General features: G+C 36.4%; 1 protein-coding gene across 14 annotated transcripts in view; it reads left to right on the top strand.

Annotated features, from left to right (window-relative positions):
• CEP128 (centrosomal protein 128) overlaps positions 1-23336 on the top strand; it is a 414346-nt gene that overhangs the window by 124095 nt on the left and 266915 nt on the right. For 13 of the 14 annotated variants that reach the window (XM_021099567.1, XM_021099565.1, XM_021099569.1 and 10 more), the window contains 2 exons: positions 13037-13387; positions 21035-21685. In XM_021099567.1, the coding sequence (XP_020955226.1) occupies positions 13037-13387; positions 21035-21685 (1002 nt within the window). The remainder of the gene's footprint in view (positions 1-13036; positions 13388-21034; positions 21686-23336) is intronic. The other variant, XM_021099574.1, reaches the window with a different exon arrangement.

Raw genomic sequence — 23336 nt, 5'->3', positions numbered from 1 at the left:
AATATGCCTCTCTTATTTCATTTAGCTTTCCTTAGTTTCCCTTTTCTCCTCCTTTCTGAAGTAGAAAAACTTATTTCTCTCAATCCCACAAGGTTATTTTATCATATAAATAATGGGTCTGATCTGTTTCAAATAAACCATAATGCTCTATGATGATGTAGAGCAATAAAATTGTGTTACGCTACGTTTAATGTCCCATCTTCACATGTAAGAGGAATATTACATATATCATGTAATTAGGAATATTTCTTCAGTTTTTTTTTTTTTTGGGTCTTTTTAGGACTGTACCCACGGCATATGGAGGTTCCCAGGCTAGGGGTCTAATCGGAGCTGTAGCTGCCAGCCTATGCCACAGCCACAGCCATGCCAGATCCGAGCCACGTTTGTGACCTACGTCACAGCTCACAGCAATGTCAGATCCTCAACCCACTGAGCGAGGCCAGGAATCGAACCTGAGTCCTCATGGATCCTGGTCTGTTTCGTTAACCACTGAGCCATGATGGGAACTCCAGGAATATTTCTTTAGTTGAACTATGTAGTTTATCTTAGCCCTCATAGCTGCCACATTAATATTGGTAAGTCATAGGTTAATGTCTCACTGATAACAGGCTTTGGCTTGTCGCATTTCATAGCACATATGTAACCACATGTTGTTCTACCTCAATCAGAGCTGTCCCAAATACCAATCAGTTTAAAGCAGAGCAGTTTTACCTTATCTATATTCAAATTTTCTCTTCCTGAAGTGCCTTCTCTAGTTAAATATCAGAGTTGCAGAGTTAGAATTATTAGTCTAATAGAGTGTGAGAAAAATTAAGAAAACACAAGTGTACTTTGAGATATGTCTACCGCGGTCAGAATTCCCCTAGTGTGTTGTTGGGACCTAGCTGTTAATTATATGCCCCTTGTGTTTAGGGTTAAACACTCTGAGGAAATGTGTATTTAAAATGTTCCATGCAGTGAACATCCTAACTAATGAAATAGAAATTAGTATTTTATTTCTTCACAAAGAAATGAATGTATTTAATTAATTGAACATTATTTTCTGTACTTTGCTGAAGCTTACTATCATGTTTTCATTAAAAAGTACACGGATGCAGACGCGGCTCGGATCCTGTGTTGCTGTGGCTCTGGCGTAGGCCAGTGGCTACAGCTCCGATTAGACCCCTAGCCTGGGAACCTCCATATGCCACGGGAGTGGCCCAAAAAAATAGCAAAAAGACAAAAAAAAAAAAAAAAGTACACGGAAACTGTAGTTGTATGAAGCAGTTATGTTCTCATAGGACTTGTGATGAAATAATTATTTTTAATTGCTGAGAAAGATTGAGGAACTTATTATTTGGGATTAATGCCCTTTGTGTGTCTCTGCTTCATTGGGTGAAAAGAAAATGATAATAGTGCATGTGATCAAAATTAGTATGATAAGAAAAGACAGAGCTGTATTTTTTTTTTTTTAATTTTCCCACTGTACAGCAAGGGGGTCAGGTTATCCTTACATGTATACATTACAATTACAGTTTTTCCCCCACCCTTTCTTCTGTTGCAACATGAGTCAGAGCTGTATTTTTAAAGGAAGAATATTTGTGACATGGTTACCATGGTGGCCCCTGACGTTTTATGTGGCTAATCCTTCACCCTTTAGTAATCAGTTTTTAAAGATTATTAATATGTGTTTTGCTTGAGTTAAAAAAAAAGACTCACATGTTTTAAGTATACTCTACTTTTCAACCAATCATGACTTTAAAGAAAAGTTTTGAATAATATAATCCCCATGAGTGATGGGCTAATTTAGTGGCATGTGAGTGTATTTAGGGGCTTCCACACTGGTTTTGATTGATTTGAGTTCTTTTATTCAAAGAGACTTGCCTTAGTTCTTCTGGCTGTGGAAAACTGATTAGTTGTCCTCTTGGTATCAGTTCATAAAATACCTAAATTATACTGAAATGAATGAGTTCATCAAGATATGCAAGAATATGTCAAGCTAATTTCCCAGTAGTGGTGAGTGGGGCATGGCTTAATTGAGAATCAGAGAATTTCAGGTGAAATCCTATTAAATCTCTTAGTTCTTTTGTTTACTCGGTAAAAGCAAAACTTTATAATATCAGTTAGGGTTTAATGCAGGAAATAGAACTGCTTTAGGTATTCTATACAGTAGTTGTTTATAATATTGGCAGATGGAGTCCTGCCTAGGCTTCCAAGAAAGGATGGATAGCACAAAGGGAGAGATTCAGTAGAACAAAATAAATTTTATCTCTTATGACCTTGCTGGCCAGGAGCAAAAAGCCAAATAAGCAAGTACATGGTTTGTGCCTCTCTTCCACATCTGATTTGTTCCTAGAACCTAGCTCAAGGGAGTGCTGAGCATTTGGTTTTGTAGCCTCCCTGGAATAGGAGAGTGTGTTAGGACATGTGGCTGGCTGCTGTTGGCAGTAATCAGGTTTTCTTTTATTTGAGAAACATGACCTTGCCTTGCCTTTTTCATAGTCTTTCAGCCAGCCTTGTGGCACTTAGTAAACATTGGTTGAATTCATGTTAAACCTCATATCACATTTACAGATACATATCCATGCATTAGTAATGTTATATTCAATCTGTGGTTTCTTTGTACTTTTTTTTAAACCTTACTGTCCATTTTAGTTTAGTTAAAACTAAATCATCTGTAAACGCAACTGATTGGTCACATGGAAACTGAAATGTTCCAGCATGCTGGAAAAGAGTTTAATTGCCATAAAAAGCCAAAAATATAAATAAAAATTTAATCATTTTTTTCTGTACTTTAGTCAATCATCTTCCTTACTGGACTATTTATATCTCACGTTGGGTATCAATGTTATTGTTTTCTTCAGTCAGTATTTTCTTCTTGTCCCTGCTTTAAGTAAGTTATATTGTGGGCTGGACTTGCAGAGTCAATATTAATAATGATTAATTGAATTGCATTTCAAATGGTGTTCTCCTCCAGGCTTGTTTGCTGTTGATTGGCTTTAAAGTCACTGTTTTTGTCCTTGTAACTAAGTTTTTTGCTTTAAACATCATTTTCGTTTCAGTGTATCATTTTGATACATTCAGACAATTACTACTTTTATTCTACTGGGTTTTTAGAAACTGTATTATAAAACAGACTATTTTATTGTGGCTTGTATGTTTTTATATGATAAATATTGTAATTAACAGTCATGTTTCTAAATCTAAGGATTTTAACCAAAATATTTTATGCTTAAAATGAAGTTATTATAATGACAAGATTTACAAACTCTTAATCTCTGTAATAATTAAAATTTTAAAATATTCTTTATTTTGAGTAAAATGAGTATAATATAAATAGCAAGTAATTTTACAGCTTATATGTTTATTCATATGTTTATTCTATTACACTTAAAAGAGTGTATGTGTACTTATAAATATTGTATCTTATATTTGATCTATCTAAAACTGAGCACCTAGCTATTATAAACATTAAAATAAAAATGTGTAGTTAATTTTTTAAAATTTTTGCCCCTACAATTTAGAAGGGGCTTTCTTAGATGTTATCCAACTGTTTTGGGAAACTGAACAAGTGGCTTTTTCTCTTTATTAATTTTTCATTGGTAAATGGACACTTTACAAATGATTGTTCTTCCTTTGGCTTGCCCCTAATTTGGGATCTTTTTTTTTTCATTACAGAAACATTACAAGATCAAATTATTTTGAATTCGTACAAAAGGCTTTATTTGTGAACATTTGGGAGAGGTGTCTTGTTGATCAGATTCTCCTGTTAGTGTTTTTCCTCTTCTTCTTTCAACCCTGTTTCCCCTAATGACACGAATGTTAAGGGCGTGTCCATCTATAAAGAAGACACTAAAGCGAAGTATGGCAGAAGTGCTAGGCACTCTCTTGCATTAGTGCTGTTGGTGGTTATTTGAGTTCTGGGATTGGCTACATGGGAATTCATTTTCTCTTTCTCTCTCTCTCTGTTTCTGTATCTCTCTTCCCTATCACTCCCTCTCTTTTCTCTCTGTTTATTACTTTCAGTAGCAACTGTTGAATTATCTTCTTTTTGTTCCCTTTGTCATTATTGCATGTTGTTAGTTCAGGGCTCTTTCCTTTTGGACAGATTCTTACTGTTAGACATCATGTAATCAGATAAAGACACTGAAGAATGAAATGTAAGTATAGACTGGGTAGCATAAATTGGAAAGAGAGGCAGACTTTGAAATATGGAAGGAAGATTTCTCATGTATATCAGATTTATTCAAAATAACTGTTATGTGTCTGTTTCCCCAGCTAGGCTGTATGGTTCTCCAGAGCTGTAGAACGTAGAGCCATGTTGCCTTATTCATCTTTGTGTCTCAACAGTTTGCTGAGATGCAATAATTTTTTATTGGACTGAATAGAAACATACCTGTATTTTCCTCAAAAGAGAGACAAGTAGCTTTTCTTCTTTTTTTTTTCTAGTCTCTTAAATGTCACAGTTGGTTCTTATTTGTTATAAACTAGGTTCCATTTGTTGTAAACTAGATTTGTTGAATTTTATTGCTGAAGTTGCATTCACATGAGAAGCATTGGTTCCAAAAGTCCATTCCTGCTTTAAAAGGATGATCTTCAATTATTTTGAATGTCACTGTAATATTTTAATATCCTAGTGTGAGGATAATGTCCTTTGGTGATTAATCTTCCTCCAGCACATATTCGATCATATTATTCCCTTGTTCAAAAAATGTTGAAAGCTTAAGCTGGATTTTAGCATCCCCCAACCTGATTTCTGACCCTAACGTTCTGATCTTTTTTTAGCCCTCTTGAGCTGTTGTTACTCTTCATGAACAGCCATGGATGGCTGCTGACTCTGTGGTTCTTGCTCATGCTCTCTTTGGTCATGAATGCTCATCTCTTTCCCATCAGTGACCCTAACTTTACTCTTCTTCACACTTTAGTTTGCCTATTGGGTCCTTATTTTGTGTCTCTTTCTTTATGAGGTCTTGCTGATCAGAATGGTTTCCCTTAAATTTACTGACTTAAATCCTCTTTCTGCTAGCTAACATTGTTGCTTCCCTCCTGCTTGGTCATATTTGCCCCACCAGTCTTTCCCATACAGTATGTTCCTTGTTTTGTTTTAACCCGAGTCAGCCTTATCCTGTGGGTTTTTTTTCTGTTTCAAAAAAGTTCTAGGAACATCTATGCATCAGAGATTGTATAATTCCCATTCAGAATTTCCTTCTGTCTCAGGAAGGAACTTGGCAACTTAATTATTAAAAAAGTTGTTTGGCTAGTATCCAAGATAGTAACGTAGTGAAGTAGAATCAATATTTGGTTGAATATTAGAGGCCTGTGGCTAGTCCTTTCTCCCTTGAAAACTATCTACCTTATCTTATATTCATCACTTTAATCTTCCTGTGTCTTCAATTTCCTTATCTCTAAAATGTAGGCATTGGATTGCCTCTCTGATTCCAACATTGTTTCTAGTTAGTAATAAAAAGCTATTATTGTTGAGTTCCTAAAATGTGCTAGGTACTTTTCTGGGTGTTTTATCTGAGTGATCTCATGTATATCATATTTCTTCTGTGATGTAGATGTTATTGAGTCCCTTTAAAAAATTTACTTGTTACTTTGGTTCACAGGCAATAAGCAGTTCTTCTAAGGTCAAGTACTGGTAGAGCTGGGATTTGAACTCAAGTCTGTTACTCATGGTTTTTCCATGGTATGTCACTATCTCCCTATGGATGTTACTTTTGAGTCTTTTAAGTCTAGCTATTTTCTCATTAGCTTTTTAAGTTTCCACAGGAAGTACACAATACTGTAGATGGAAACATTTAGTTAAAATATATGCTATTCAGAGTACCCTGGCTTATTTGGGGCCAGGTTTTCTTTTTCTTTTCTTTTTTCTTTTTTTTTAAGGCCTGCACCCACGGCATATGGAGGTTCCCAGGCTAGGGAGTCAAATTGGAGCTGTAGCCGCCAGCCTACACCACAGCTGTAGCAACACAGGATCCTAGCTGTGTCTGTCACCTACACCACAGCTCACGGCAACCCCGGATTCTTAACCCACTGAGCGAGGCCAGGGATCGAACCCATGTCCTCATGGGTACTAGTTGGGTTTGTTAACTGCTGATCCATGAAGGGAACTCCTTGGTTTTCATTTTTAAATGTTCATTAAGGTACCCAGTCTTTTGTTTGTGTTGACTGTCAAGTAAGAGTAGAAGAGAAATTGTATTTTATTGTATTTTAGTTAAATTAGTGAACAAATAATTATTGTTACTACTTCCACCATAGTCTACATATTGTCCTTTAATCCCTCATGGACAGTGTTTTAAATGTAGGCTTAGTACTTCTTCATGAATAGAGAAATAGGAAGAAGGTGGGTAGAAAGATTTTTGTAAGCTAGACAGCTGATTTCATTATTTTGTGAATTTGCTCCATTATTCTCCTACCTTGTCCAGTTTTTCCACTTTTGTAATTTCAAGTTGATAAATATACTTTCATAATCAAAATGTGTAAAATTATCTCAGGTGTGTGATCAGGTAAAGCTAGAATTTATGGTGGGTCCTAGTCATGTTTTTTTTTAACAGAGTATCTTTTTAATCTATTTTTGTTGTTATGGCTTATTCATATGAGTAGACTATAATTTTTTAAAAATTTGAATACAACTACTACAGTAATTAAAAAGGGAGCCAATGGCAGCCAAAGCCAATCAATTTTGAAGAGAAAGAGAGAGTTCTTTTCTACCGTCTTCTAAAAGCATTGTTTTACAGGTATTATTTGTAGTTAATTGTATTTTAATTAAGAACTCATATAGGGCCTTAGTATCTTTTTTCCTTTCTGTCCATTCTTTGGCCATTTTACTACTGGGAGGAGAAGAGTTAACTTAGTAGCCCTAAGATAGCTTTCCTTAGGAAGATCTGCTTGCAAAGTAGCCCCTTGTTTGACAAACTTGAGTGATAATCACTTCTTTACACTGATATGAAACCTTCCCTAAATGATGAGGTCAGCTTAATGTACCTAGCTAGACCTTTTGTACAAACAAAACGTGGTTTATGAGCAATACCTGCTTTCCTTCTGGAAGTCTGGAATTTTGGTACATACTAGTGAGACAGTGCCTTAGTGACTAGCCCCCAGTTTGGGGCACTGAGTCTCTAATGAGGGGCACTGAGTCTCTAATGAGTGTCCCTGGTAGCCAAAACTTTACAGGTGTCAGAATTCATTGCTAGGAGCCTTGCACCTGGTTTCCCCTAGTCTTCACTTGCATGCCCTTTTCCCTTTGTTGATTTTGCTTTGCATCTTTTCACTGTAATAAATCTTATACTTATACAACTATATACTTCGGGGTGCTTGTAGTCCTCTGAATTCTTCTAGCTGTGACCAAACCTGAGACCCTCAACACAACTACCCATTAATATTTTATTCCACCTGAAGAAGGAAAGATGGAAAAAAATGGCATTCAAGTGTATGAAGTTTTAGTAAGTCGGAGCTTTTATAAACATTATAAACATTTTGGTACTGTGAAGGGGAGTAGAACATGCCACCCCAAACTATGCCTTTTGGGCACATTGATTATTTTTTGCTGAGAGTACTTGAGAACCAGTAGATGCAGGAAGCATTCTCTGGTCTCCTGTTTCTACCGAAAAGCAGGTCAATATTTCTCATGAGGAAGAAGCCTTCCTGGTGTGCCAGGAGGAGAACAACATTTGGAGTCAATGCCAGAATGAATCTGTATAAACAAACTTAAAATAACCCATATCCTCCATTAATTTCCCCTGTATATTTCCTAGTCACTTTCCCATGATTAAATAGATCCCTTTTCCTTTGTCTTGCCATTTCTCCATAAACTCTTTGTTAAAAAAGTATATAAGCTCTCAATTCTAACCATTCTTTGGGTCTTCACTTTTTTCCTATCAAGGCCTTTGTGTATACTTAAAAATACTAAATAAAATTTTTATACATTTCTCCTGTTAATTTATCTTATGTTCATTTAATTCTCAGGTCCAGACCCAAAAACTAAAAGGTTCCCCTTAGGAACCTAAAGGTTTTTTTCTCCCTACAACTGGAAGGAATTCTTGGTAAAAAGTATGTTTTTCTGCTTTTGGATTTTTCTTATCTTTGTTGATACTTATATAGTGAGAAATAAATAATGGGCTTAAGTGATATGAAATTTAAGCACCCTGCTTTTTAGTAGCTTAGATAATTTCACATAATTTAAATGTAAAAAGTTCTTCATGGTAGAAGATGCTTCTAGGAACGCATGATAGAAGTGTTGGAATTAAAAAATCATCATAATGAAATAAATAAGAAAATTTCATTTAACATTGCATGCAGTACATAGGAGGATACTAATATTTACTATATGTTCCTACCCTGATAGCATGTATCCATGGATTAATGATGTGTTTGTGAACTTTTGTACTCTCTGTGTGTAAACACATGTGTCTGTATGTGAGTATATGTTTATGGGAGGAATTGTTATGAGGGTTCTATGGTACTGATGAAAGAAAACTCATCTTATAAACATTAGATTATTCCGATGGTTATGTGAGGAAGATGGACTAAAGAGAAGGTGAAAACAGTGACTGAATACGATCTGCAGAGGAATGAAGAATGAGCCTTGGAAGGAATTCTCTGACAAGTTTGACCTGAAGCATAATGCAATCAGACTGACAAGAGCAAAACAGTAGCCATTTTCTAGACTCAGGGCAATAAGAGGCAGTGTCCATCCAGTTTGAATTGAAACGTAGTTTCCCATCAGTAGCCAGAACTACATTATTTACAATAAGAACCACCCCTTTTCGTTTACACTCACATACACAACCAGTGCCCTGATGTTTTCAGATGGTCTTTTTTAAGTGAATTATTGTCTGTTATCTGTTATTATGAAAGTCCAAAGTTTAAAAAATGTGAGAACAAAGGTATTTATGTTGTTAAGCTCTGTGCCTATTCTTGCTGCTCTGTAATTACAGAAGAATAATGCTGAACTTACTCTGGATTCAAAAGAGTTGCTAGAGAAATTCGAAGAATTTTATACACTCTTGGGTACATTATAAATTTGAGACTCTCTAACTATAACTTTATTTCTGTTTTCAGCTTTTAAATATTTATCTCTAGTTTATTTTCCTACAGCAGTTATTTCAGACTTTCTCACTATATTTAAATACGTAAGTCCACTTCCATTTTTATCCTTCTTCAGCATAGAGCTTTTACCACTGTTTTAATAGGACTATCTTTTTGTTAGGAGTTGGACATCTAATAAATTCACTTTTTTGACATGCTAAAATTAAGATGCCTGTGGGACTGATTACCAAATGTGGAAAGTCATTACATAATTAAATACTTAAAGGTGTGGGGTTTAACAAGATCAGTGTCTCTGAATCACTTATATCTTTATTTACCTGGATACTTATCATCAAAGACATTTTGTAGATGGAATGGTACTTCATACTAGAACCCTGTACAGTTATCACTATTGAAAAGCTAAATGGTAGAATAGACCCAGGAAAGGAGATTATGAAAGAGCAGGAAGAGAAAGGAGAACCAGTGAAGAGTGGTATTATGAAAGTCAGGAAAGGAGAGAGACTTGAGAATGAGAAGTGAAGTTATTAGCAGTATCACATGTGACAAGGATACCAGGAAAGATTTTGAGAGTCCACTGTAATTGGCTATAGGTGATCTTTGGGGATTTTCATGAGAGCTATTTTAATTATAGGGTAGGAATGGAAACCAGATCCAGTGAATTGCAAATAAGCTTGTGAGATGTTAAGTGTGGTCTGCCCTTTCCAGGAGTTTGGTTTAACGGGAAGAGTAGTTTTGTTTTCAAGTTTTTGTTTGTTTCATTTTTAAAAATTTTAAAAATCATTATGACTTTTTAAGCTGGGAGTAATAGAGAAGAGTGATCCAAAAGGAAGAGAGTGGTTCAAGGCATGGAAGAGAGGGCATAATTGATGGAGTGAAGACCTTGAGGGACGTGGAAGGAAGTAGCAAAGATAGGTTGTTTTGCTGTCAGGAAGAAAGATCCCTTTTCCTCAGAACCTGGAGAGGGCGAGAGACCAAATCATGGGGAAGACGCAGGATGGTACCTGTAGAAAATGTGGGGGTGTCCTGCCTAATCGCCTCAATTTTGTTTCTCAAGGGGGAACTATGTTATATCCCAGAGTGAGTGGAAAGCTGGTCAGTTCAGAGACAGCTCATTGGATTGGGTGGGGGCCTGCAGAAGGCTTGCATCCTCTGGGAACCGAATATGGCTTTCATGGTGCCATCACATCACCTGATACCTGTGTGTGATTTTCCTTAGGGAACTCAGTAATCTGATGTAGAAAATAGATTTTTTTAAAATTCTTCCAGAGCTGTAGGTTTTGCTGTTCAAGTTCAGTAGATGGAAAGTTTTTAAAAGCAGTGTGAGATGTGAGCAAGAAAGTGGCGATAGTAAAATAAGAAACTTAGGTTAAAGAGCCTGGATTTAAAGTCAGCAAAAGGAATATCAAGGAAGTGGTCATCCTCTTGACAATGAAGAGCAGATGTTTCAGAAGAAAAGTGGTGAGGGAACTGGGCAGATTGCTACGTAGAGCCAAAGGCCTGAGGAGGAGATAACGGGGGACGGGGAGGATGGGACATAATCTCTTGCTTCAAAGGTGACAGTTCTGAAAAAAACAAAAACAAAAAAACAAAAACACTGGGATAGGGCTGTATGAGTTGGGTGACTGAAAAAGCATGGAGTTAGGGTCATCTGGGAATCTGAAAGCTTAGTAAAGAATGTAAAACACAGGCTCTGGAGTCACACTATCTAGGTCCAAATCCAGTGCCCTCACTTTTTAGGTTTGTGATCTTGGGCAAGTTCCATGTGTTGGTTACCTGTCACTAAAATCAAGATAATGAAAGTGCTTTACTTTAGTCTGTGTTGTGATTGAATGAGGTAATTCATATAAAGCATTTACATTATCCCTTGAACAACTTAAGTCTCCAGTAAACTTCAGTAGTAGTTACTATCATTATAATTGCTAGCTCCTTCTCGTTTAGATTTTAGCTCATAGGTCACATCCTAAAAGAGACCCTCCCCAGCTACACTGTAGAATATGGACCCGTTCAGTTACCTGTCCATCATATTTTAGCACCTTGCCCTATCCACTTTGCCCTATCACGCTGCTGTGCAAATATCTCTCCATATATGTTATTAGCTTCTGGTGTTGAAGCCAGGCCTTATTAATCTTTCTGTAAACTATGTGCCTAACACATAGGAAGTGTAACCACTCTCCCAAATGTTTGTTGTGGGGGGAAAAGGTATCTCTCTGTTGATGTAGAAACGACATGAATACTGCGTGTTAATAAAGTTGATTTCTGGCATAGTGGTAAAACTTTTAGATAAGGGCAAAAGCATAAACCACCATCACTAAGGTCTTCTGATCTCATTTTAGAATTTTCCACACAAACAAGTGCAGAGTTCTCAATTTACTATTTTGTTTGGGTGGGTAAGGGAGTGACTCATCTCTTCCAGGCTGCATTGAATTTAGCAGACTGAGCACACACAAACCCCTTGTTTTTGAGGCATTATTTTAATTTTGTTGCTATCATGTCAAACCATGACTTTAATCATAAGAGAAATAATATTTAACTTTATTTGAGCCACAGTTCAGGGATAATGAATCTAGAACTGAACATACTGCTATTAGAGCTAGAGGAGGTTGGTAAATGTTTACAATCTCTCTTTGTAGGTGCTTTAGTACAGTGCAGATAATATTTATTATTTGTCCAGCTCACAGCATCATCTTAGCCTCCTGGAACCACACTCTTACTTGGACACATGACTTCCATGTTACCCCCTTTTTAACCGCAGGTGTTTGGAAACCAAGGCTGGTGAGGGACAGCTCAGGAGAAACATTGTAAGCACTTAGTCCTTAACTTGTCACTCCTTTTCAGATCTTTACAAGAGTGGCTTAATATTAATGTTATAACATTCTTTTATTTGTATAAAATGTTACGTAAAAGCAGTATCCTCTGATCTCTTGTAGAGGTTAAGAATTGATCTTTTTCCATTCTTCTCAAATTAAAGCAGCATGAATCATGATGATTTAGTGTAAGTTCCAAATGTATTATTGACCAGTTCTGGTTTAGGGAAACTAGATTTTAAGAGTCCAGGTCCTTTTCTTGATTAGGTAAGTATTCCACGTAAACTTAAGTTTATTTGAAAATCTACCCTGCAGTGATTTATGTAAGCTTGAAATAAGATCATTAGCTTATAAAATTTGGTTGATTTAGCTGGAAATAACTTATCTATAAATCCTTTATTGAGGGTTTTTTAAATAGACTTTCACATATTTCACATTATATTGTTATCTCTACAGATGTTTCTACCACTAGTGCTCATTTTTTGTTACAGATTTTTATTTTATTATAGCAAAATCTTATGTGTTGCCAGAAAGTGAAGCATTACACATGATTACACATGATTGCTTGTGATAATCTGACAAATTTTAAAACACTGACATTTCCTCAAATTGTAAAAAACATGAGGTTCTTACTAAAGTAATGCACATGGTTTTTCTCATTTACAAGGCCTTCTATTTTAGTGAGAGTCACATGAAAACAAAACAAAACAAAACTGTATTTTTCCCTTTCTGGATATGAAATAGTCTACAGAAGAAAATATTTTTATAAAAATTTATTCTCAATTAATGTAATCATAAAATACATGGAAATGGATTGTATTTCTTTTTCTTTTTCTTTTTTTTTGTGTGTGTGTGTGTGTGTTTTCTAGGGCCGCTCCCGTGCTATATGGAGGTTCTCAGGCTAGGGGTCTAATCAGAGCTGTAGCCGCCGCCCTACACCACAGCCACAGCAACACCAGATCCGAGCCACATCTGCAACCTGCACCATAGCTCAAGGCCAGATCCTGAACCAGGCCAGGGATCAAACCCGCAACCTCATGGTTCCTAGTTGGATTCATTAATCACTGAGCCACAATGGGAACTCCTAAATTGTATTTCTAGATTGATTGCTAATTTGGTTGATATTAATGATTCTTCTTTGATGATACACATCCAATTTTGTCAAGAATGAGTTCCTGATATTTCACTTGCTTTATTCCTAGAATTTAACATGTGAATTAGAGAACAAGGAAAAACAGCAACTACAGATGTTGGATGAATTGAAGGAGATCCAGAGTCACTTTGAGACGTGTGACGCCAGACGTAAGCGAGCTGACCTCCAGATCTCAAAGCTGACTCAACATGCTGAGGATGCAACCAAGCAGGCTGAGCAGTACCTCACGGAGTTCCAGCAGTCAGAGGCCCTGAGACAGGAGGCAGAGAAAAGGAGAGAAGAGCTGAAGGTGAAAGCTCAGGAGTCTATTAGGCAGTGGAAGCTTAAGCACAAGAAGTTAGAGCGAGCACTGGAGAAACAATCTGAAACTCTTGATCAACTGGCAGAGAAGAATAATCAGGTATAAAAGCCAAATGCCCAATGAGTGATTTTTGCTATGACCAACCATTTATTCATTTGTCCTTTGAACAAACACCTCAGTGCCATATTGTTCGTAGAATAAGGTATTCTTGATGAAAGAGTCTTTGTCTTGACTATTTCGAGGTAAAAAGTAATTTCATTTTTTTAATCTTGTAAAAGCCTTCTTAATAGTTTAACATTCTGTAGCTTTTCAGAGTAGGTACTTAAAATAGATCCACTCCCCTCCTACACTTTAAATTTTAATTCCCTAAATTGAAATTATTCTTTAGTATCCAAATGGAAGGAAATCACAAAATCTTCCTTAGCATTGCTGTATCCTCCAATGCATGTATTTGAAAATTTCATTTTTTTGTGTATTTTAACTTAAGTATTGGTTAGAAAGAAGCATTTAAAATGCAATAGTTTCTACTGGACTTTTTTTCTGGCAGCAACTGTAAGTTGAGTTAAGTGAGTGACATTTGATAATCTCACTGAGCGGTATTGTCAGATTCTAAGCCTCTTTAAGACTTTGCGCTTCTTTGATAGCAACAAAAAGTATTTCACTGATCTATGTATGCATTTCACATCATCTTTTCTATTGTATCACTTTAAATGGATTTTAAGCTCCTATGTTGATTCTCAACTGTATCTCTGCATTGAATTAAACCCAGATGTTTGTAAGATAATAAGCAGGAAAGTCATGATTGATTTATATCCATGTATAGACTTGGTTTATCACTTCTGCTTTGCCATTTGTCACTTGTCAAGAACTCTGCACATTCCAGAAAAATAATCATTTGGATAAGTTGACTTTCTTTCAAAAGTAAGCAAAATGTAGGGCAATTATATTTATAAAATCAATTGTCAGCACTTAAGAGTGACAGATGCTTATTTCATGACAGATCAGTTGTCCAGAAGATGCTTTAGTTTTTACATACAAATTTCTTGGACGTATAGAAGATGGAGGAAGTGATCACTGCACTCACTGTGGAGTGCTTTTCACTTTAACCCATCTGACGCTTACTGGGTGACTGGTCGTCCCAAGGTAAAGGTAAAGCAGTTCTAGAGCTTTCTGGCTTGCATCTGAATTGATTTGAAATTGTTCTACCTTGATTATTCTGTTATCAGCCTGGTTTGGCAATAACTTCAAGGAACCTGGCTATAAGTGAGGTAGCTAGAGATTAGAGTGGTTGGAGGGATTAATTGATTGAGAACCATCTGGGAATTTTACTTAATTAGAGGAAATTAGAAGGGTCCCTGTCATCAGACAGTATCCTAATCCATGGTGCTGAGAGTTTTCTTAGATTGAGCCTTTCAGAATATTAAAAATTGTTAAATAGTCATTTCCCAGAATACTCTTGATAAAATTATTTTTATCACTTAGCATTGCTAATGATAAGCAAAGAAGTAGTTTTAAAGTGATTGCCACAGTTAGGGTAGTATTACAATTATCACAGCAGGCATTGTAATTTCCACTTTGAAAGCCTTAAAAATTAATGCAGCATGTCACAGTTAGAGCAATGGTTAATCAAGGAAGAAAGGGTAACAGATATTTCACTGCAAATTCAAGTGTCCAGTAAGTCTGTGATGTGGAAATACATAGTAAATAATTTTGGAAAAAGGATATTTTTTAATATATTATTGAATAATACCTCTAAAGACTGTTTAATTTTTAATAAAATCACAGATAGCTTTAAGACATTAGTAATACTGCCTACTCCTTTTTTGTTTGTTAGGACTAATTATTTTCTGAAAGTGACTCCAGGGTGTATTTGGAAGTATATGTTCAAATAAAAAGGATACTGGCTTACAAATAAAACACATTATAGCTTAACGAATGAATTAATTGTTTAATAAGTAGCCTTGTTGAGCCATTTTATATGCTCAACAGATGCAATCTGCATTTTCAAAATAGTTCTATGCTTCCATTTTTCTTCCAGCTTTATTTGTTTTCTGCTTCAAGATGTGCCAGTTAAAAATTCATAAGGAGTCCAGAGGCTTTTATTCTCTTAAAAATTGCTCCGATTTATTTATTTTTCCTGCTTTTTACATTTTTGAATCTTGGTAAGATTATCAGATATATATCATATTATAAAACTGCTTCATTACTATCAAACAAACAGCATGTCATTGCAGGAAAAAAACGAAAAGGTCAAAATGTATACTCTCCTCAAAAGACAATGGCATGGTTGTTTTTTTTGGTTTTGTTTTGTTTTGTTTTTGTTTGTTTTGGAGGGGGCTGCACATGTGCATATGGAAGTTCCAAGGCTAGGGGTCAAATGTGAGCTGTAGCTGCTGGCCTACACCACAGCCACAGCAACACCAGATCTAAGCTGAATCTACAACCTACACCGCAACTTACAGCAACTGAGTTAAGGGATTGAACCCATGTGCTCATGGATACTAGTTGGGTTTATTACCACTGAGCCATGACCATGGCGTGGTTGTTTACATCAGAGAATCATGATATTCTTTGGAGATATGAAGATGAATGCATAATGGAAGACCTAAAATTCTGTTGATATAAATAATCATAAATTGTGATATTTTTGCCTTTTAAAAGTGTTTTTTGAAGTATTGGTTTTTATATATGCTTTGAAAATGATAAAGGAAAAATTTGAAATTGGATTGTGATTATCGTGTATGCTCTTCTGAATGTTTCCAAATTCATATATTTTTTTTAACATGGATAATGGGAACAATTCCTAGGTTTTATTTTGTCTTGCTTTTCTTGTTGAATTGGCAGAGTAATTGGCTTGTCCAGGTATTGAGCTTTTTGCTTAATAATATTTGGCCTCAAAAATCTTAAACTGCCATCTTTTCCTTCTGTGTATTGCCTTCATACTGAGGGAGATAAAAGAGCTATATGTTGTGTATAATGTCTTTTAAAATTTGAATTTCTTAATGGTTGAAAAGTAAGAAGGAATGCTGCTAAGTGCATAGTTTTTTAATGTGTATGCAGATCTGTTATATGTGATTTAAGAAAGACTAGAGTACTGACATATTAGTACAATCTAGCAGTCTTTCTGCATGTTCTCTCACATGTGGAAAGAATTTTTTTTTCTTTGTAAAATTGTCTTGTTTACCTTTTAGTTAATTCAAAAAAACTATATATACTTGGTATTCAGGCCTTTGAGGAGTTGGTTCTTGTTCCTATAACCACCGTGGTTTTAGGCAGCATCATTCTTTTGGCTTCACACAGCCATTTTCAATCCTTATTTCATAGTCTTCCTTTATAACTCTTCTTCGACGGGAGCAGTGTTTGTTTGGTTAGAACATTGTCTTCCCATTGTTCCTGACTGCTACTTATTTTTCCATTACACCTCCACATTTCTCAAGGGTTTTCACACCTGGCTTCTCCTCAGCCTGTTTCATCACATGTAATTCTTGCCATTATCTTTGGTGATCTCATAGTTCAAGTCAACAACCCATTGAACTCTGTAGCCTTATACTTCACTGGTTTCCTACTTTACAGTGACCTTCAAGTCACTCTGCAACTAATTTCTGTGGCTAAAATTTGTCATCATCTGTAACATCAATCTGTGTTCAAATCTTTAGTTCTGAAATTTTGATTTGCGATTGTACACATTTCTTTTATTCTCTTTTCCTTTTTTAACCATTGCCATTTGATTTTGATCTTTCCACATTCCTTTGGTTGACCAGCCATTTCCTGGAATCAGTTTTTCCCTGTCAGACTGGACTTCATGAATAGCTACTCTGATGACGACATGTTTACCAGCACCTTCAATTTCTTGTTTCTACCTCACGCATTTTACTAATCTTCAATCTGGAATCCAACTCTTCACTTTTTCTATTCTTGCTCTTGAGTAGTATTAGCAAAACTTGCATGGAATTGGCTCTTAGAGTGCCAATTCTGTTAAAAAAAATTAATGCAGGCCAATTACTAGACATACAGCCCTCTTCTAATCAATGAAGAATGATATGAAGTCTGTTGGCCGGCTTCTGGTAAACGTTTACTCACTCCTAAAAAAAGATAGAATAGAAGGGAAATGTTTTCCTTCCCTGAATATTGTTGTATTTGGCTGGGGTACCAGAAATGGCTGAAGCTGTCTTGCTATGGTCCAGAGAATGAAGCCTTACTCAGAGGAAGGATATTGCTGAGAGAAAAGCAGAAAGGTGGGCCTAGAGCTTTGACAGACTGTGTCTAGAGCAGTTCTGCCTGGAGTGATAGTAAATTACTTTGTAGTTTAAACCAACTTGAATAGAAGTTTTCTCTTATTCTCAGCAGAAGAAATTCAAGCTGATGTGAAATATTAATTCTAGGAGTAAGGAGCTAAAAGTTAACCTAAAATGTAGGATTGACTAGGTTGAGAAGAGGGGTGAGAACAGGGAGGCTCATACTTTTCTAAAGGGAAAATTGGAAAACCTTACTATGCTGTTATATTGGAAGTAGTTGAGCAAACCATCAGAAGTCATACCTTGGGATATTGATTCTGTGCTTCAGACATGACTAGTAGCAAAACTAGGATGTCAGAGTCTTGTGTACTTACTGCAGGTTTCAAAAAAAGTCCTAGAAGAGAAAGACACGTACAGGTTGAATCCGGTCTGTCTCAAAGCAGAGAACAAGATTTTTTTTGCGGGGGCCGGGCGGGGGGAGGTGTTTACTGAAAATCTTCAATGTGTTATCCAGATGTACTGATTCTGATAATTTGAAGTCTTTCAGGGTTGGAAAAGCCAAATTATCTATCCATGCCGAAGTTAGTCCAAGCCAGAGAGGGAGGTAGGAAACTTAGCAGAAATACAAGTGAGGTAAAAAGAAAGCTCCTTTCAGTACTACTGCTTAAGCATTCCTGGCCAGACTAAGGGGACCCATGTCCATTGTATTGACTTCTCTCAGGATAAGGACTATTCAATTGAGGGCCCATGGGAATGTCCAGGATGTATAAGTGGTGGTTAGGACACTGACATTTTCAGACTCAGAGACACTGTCTAGATAAAAGTTTGGGGCTATGGCTACTAGCCAAGCATTAACCAAAAGCAAACAGACAGAACTTACTTAGTTTTTAGTATCTGTATTACCAACAAAATTCTGAACCTGACCAACATAGTCTGTGACTGACTACCCTAAAGCTGTCACTTTTATCATGAATTGAGGTAATGCCTGGAACACTGGAGCTGAGGGCAAAACCAGCAGAGTTGTGAAGTAGCAGAGCCTGATCTTTGGAGGACTCATCTTAAACCACCCCATCTCTGGTCTGTCCGTCATGTGAGAAAAATAAATATTCTTGCTGTTTAAACCAACTTATAGTATTTTGCAAAGACATTTTACTCGCTAGAACTTCGTTTTGAAAATATGATTTTTATCTTTAAGGCTACATGGAAGTCTCCTAACTTAGGGTAAGGGGTCTCTATGTTTTCTCTTCCAAACATTAATCACTATATTAAAGTCACTTCCCTTCATTCTAATGTCCCTCCCACATTACCTTTTCAGCCAGGACTGGATTCTATCAGTTTTTGTTTTCTTTAGTGTGGTAAATAGAGTGACTTCCCAAAGATGTCTCAACCTAATTCTTGGACCCTGTGAATATGATGAACTCTTACTCCTATGATTATGATATGATATATGGCACAACTGATTTTAAGATAAGGAGATTAGCTGGATAGAGCCCTTAAAAGCAGATGCATTGCTCTGGCTGTTGGGAAAAAAGGAAGTCAGAGGGATTCAAAACACAGGAAGGATTTGGTGTGGTGTTACTGGCTCCAGAGACAGAGGAGTCCATGAGCCAAGGAGTATGGGTGGCCTTTACAAGCTCAGAAAAACCCTGGGCCAAAGCTAGCAAGGAAACAGGAACCCAAGTCCTAGGTGCATAGAACTAAATTTTGCTAATACCTAGAGTGAACTTGAAAGTGGATTCTTCCCCAAAGACCCCAGATAAGAGTCCAGTTTAGCTGATGTCTTGATTTTAGCCTTAGGAGATCCTAGGCAGAATGCCTTGTCAGGACTTACAACCTTTGAAAACAGTGAGATAATAAATGGGTATTTTTTTAAGACAGAGAGTTTGTTGGAATTTGTTACATTGCAATAGAAAAATAATACATCCACCCTTAGGCTTATCTTCATTTCTCGCCATTTTCCTGCCTTAAAATCTTTTCTAAAGTGAACTCTTTCTTCTGTGTTCCAGTCTTTTCAATCCAGTGACATGTATCCCCTCTTTTCACAGTTTTGATCACTATCTTGCGTAAATACCTCCCCAAGATCCTAATTTCTCCTTGAACTTAAATTCCCCCTCCCATCTTTTCCATAAGTCTTCATTGCAACCCTATGAAGTAGCTATTATTACTGTCATTATAAAGATAATTTCCTCAAGGACATAAAACTGCTTTTGAACTGGACTGAGAATCAAATTCAGTTCTCTCTGATGAGAACTCAACTGCTTAATCACCACCTTTTATTATTTCTTCTGGTAGCTTCATGCTGTTTTTCCCTGTTAAACTGAGAGGGATTTGAGGAAACTTTTTTTGGCGTGATCGACTCATTACATTTTATCATGAATTGTTTCACGCTGAAGTATAAAATGTAAAGTGTAAAAATGCCTTGAAAGTATTTGCATTTTAACTCATTATTTCTAATTCTAAAATGAGAATCTTAATTTCTTTTCTGGGTTTAAGCCATAGCAGGCATCAGTAAACAAGTACAGAGATGGTCTTGGTGCTGATGTTGGGGGCGGGGGGGGGCAGTTTCAGCTTCCTTAGCTCCTGGCTTTTTCATTTGCATTAATGAGTGGTGAGGATTAGAGGGCTAGTTCTTGGCCTTCATACCTCATCGAAGCCCTAACCACCTAAAGACCTAAAGAGGCTGGCAGAGGCCGTTGGCCTTCTGGTCCTTTGACTTTTCTCATGAGTTCCTTCCCAACCTCTCTTAATCTTAAATTAATCTCATTTCTACCTTTGTGGGACTTAGGATTCCCTGTTATAGACCGGTGTTTCTTGGTACTATGGAGGTTATTTGATTAATAATGACTGATTGTACCATAATTGTATTTACATGCTTCCCTATATTGTCTTCCGTATCTTTTTGAGGTTTCTCCTTTTAAAAAGGGCCATTGAAATGCAAATCGTTATTTTAACTAATAGTATTATTTCAACCTCTGGTAAAATATAAATGGAATATTTTTGTTTATTTTTTACAGCTTTATCTTTTGTTATTAAAATATAGTTGATTTACAATATTTCTTCAGTTTCTGTTGTACAGCCAAGTGACCCAATCACACCAGTTCCCTGTGCTGTACAGTAGGAGCCCTTTGCCCATCTATTCCAAATGTTATAGTATGTACCACCAACCCCAAACTCCCTGTCCATCCCACTCCCTCCCCCATCCTTAAATGGCATTTTTCCCCCCATTCATTTGCTCAATTTTATCTTATATTTAAATAATTATTTATGATCTTGGATTGATATGTTTTGGGACAAAAATCTGAAATGTGTTTCAGTATGGTGCTACCTCAGAGTAATTGTATTTTTCTTCCTTTTTCTGGCCCCAAAAGTATTTTTCATTAAAAACTAGAAAAACAAGGTATTATTTGATAAATTTTTCTTTTCCTTGTGGAGAAGAAACTTTATTTTGTCTTCTGGCAGTGTCTGTGGTGAATTTTACAGTAATTTTTGTTTTCTGTCCCTAACTTGATAGATTCTAAAAGAAAAGGATGAATTGAAAAGCCAGCTTTATGCAGCATTACAACAAATAGAGAATCTTCGAAAAGAATTGAATGATGTGTTAACCAAGCGTGCCCTTCAAGAGGAGGAGCTTCACTGTAAGGAGCAGAAGCTAAATGATGTTAAGTCTCATCAAGCTGACCTTGAACTAGAAGTCAAGGATTCCCTGGATACCATCCATAGGCTGGAAGGTGAATTGAAAAAGCAGAGTAAGATTCAAAGCCAGATGAAAGTTGACAAAGCTCACCTGGAGGAAGAAATTGCAGAGCTAAAGAAGAGCCAGGCCAAGGACAAAGCTCAACTTCTTGAGATGCAGGAGGCCATCAAAGACTTGAGTGCCATTCGGGCAGATCTTGCAAATAAATTGTCGGAGGAACAGAAAGCCAGGAAAGAGGTTCTTAAGAACCTTTCTGACCTCAAGACACAGGCAAAATCTAAAGATGAAGAAACAGCTACAATCATCACACAGTTAAAGCTAGAAAGAGATGTTCACCAGAGGGAGCTGGAAGATCTCACATCCTCACTGCAGAGTGTAAAAAGTAAACATGAACAAAATATCCAGGAGCTGATGAAGCACTTCAAGAAAGAAAAGAGTGAGGCTGAGAGTCATATTAGGACACTGAAGGTACCTGCGCTGAATTATCCTGATGATACTAGAGGAAATTTTCTGGTGGCTCATGAAGTTAACAAAGCATAAACTTTTAGAGATCAATCTGTATTCCCAGGCACTGAAGGAAAGATAAAACTAACAATAAAGAGGCTTATTCATGCTCTTCGGCCAGGTTGAAATGAGTTATAGCAGCCACCTGGGAGCACCTATTTCAGAGCACTGAAGCCCTTTAAAAAGAACATTTAGCTATTTGGGGAGTTTAAGAAAGACAGAGGTGGCAGTAAGTTGTGGACCTGAAACATGCCCTCATTCAGCATTTATGATCTCCTAAAATATAAAAAGCAAAGACTTGTCAAGGCCGTAGGAGCTATAACTGTGGTCCTTATTAGTATGGTAACTAAAGTGGATCAGCCTATGGATTTGGTAAACGCAAGGCTTTTTGACATTTACCCCTTCTTTTCCAAATCAGAGTAGCCTGGGTAAATGGATAACTGAGATCTTGCATTTGGGGAAATACTTCTAGAATCTAATGATGGTAGCACTTATCACCATGCAGGAGAATCATTTCACAACATGATTGTCAGGAGTGTGGTAAATCTGTCCCTCCTTCCTGCTTTAGTTTTTCTCCATAGTACTCATCATCATATGGTATAGATTCCACATTATTTATTTTTTCTCCCTTTACTAATATGAAAACTCTATGAGGATTGGGATTTGATTTCCTTTTGTTTACAGCTATATCCCTAGTACCCAGTTCCTGGAACATTATAAATATCTGTTGAATAGGTGAATACAGGGATTTAAATCTTTGAAGATTAATTATAATTTTTTTTCTCAAAATTCCTTGAAATGCGTTTACCATAAAAATGTTTATGATAAAAGAAGAAATTATTTGAAATAGTTGCCATTTATAGAATGTGTTCAGCTGTTTTATGAATTCTTCTCCACTGCTATATGTATGACTGGCAGTAGCAGATTTGAGATCATTTAAATGGGGTGGGCAGAGCAGAATTGAGGCTGAAAGAATAGATAAGAGGCCTTTATTTCATGGAACCTAAGACACCCATCAATTGAAAGATGCATCATTGTTGTGTGCAACTAAGAAAAAAAAATACTGCCTATGAAGACATGACTTGCTATATCACCTGTAAGACAATATCCTAAGACAGAAGGTAAAATATGAAAAAATATGTCTTGATATTGGTGAAATATGGCAGAGTAGTTTTTCAGAGTTGATGAAGACATAAATAAAAGTAACACCAGAGATATGGAGGCGAGCTTATCATAAAGAGAATAAATAAAATACATATCATAAATTGATTGGCTGTGACAACAATAATAATACTAGCAGACCTTTTTCAGCATTTAGTCTGTGCTGGTTTTATTACTGTAAGAACTTTACACGTGTTACTCACTTAATACCCATATCATCCCTGCAGATTATATGGTACTAATTTTTCTCTGGTGAGACATAGAAAGTTAAGTAACCTGCCCAAGGTCCTACAGCTGTAGAGTAGTAGAGACAGGGTTTGAACTCAGATAATCAAGTGCTTATCTTGATTTCCTAACCACATTGTGGTACTGGAGAAGGTTTAGAATCAAGGTTGACTAGGAATAGATTTGAGTGAGTAGTTGGATAATGAGGCTATTTGTAAAGATGGATAAT

The sequence above is a fragment of the Sus scrofa genome, chromosome 7, assembly GCF_000003025.6.
Source record: "Sus scrofa isolate TJ Tabasco breed Duroc chromosome 7, Sscrofa11.1, whole genome shotgun sequence".
Taxonomy (NCBI): Eukaryota; Metazoa; Chordata; class Mammalia; order Artiodactyla; family Suidae; genus Sus; species Sus scrofa.
The sequence above is the reverse complement of the archived record's forward strand: the minus strand, read 5'-3'. Positions and strand labels throughout refer to the sequence as shown.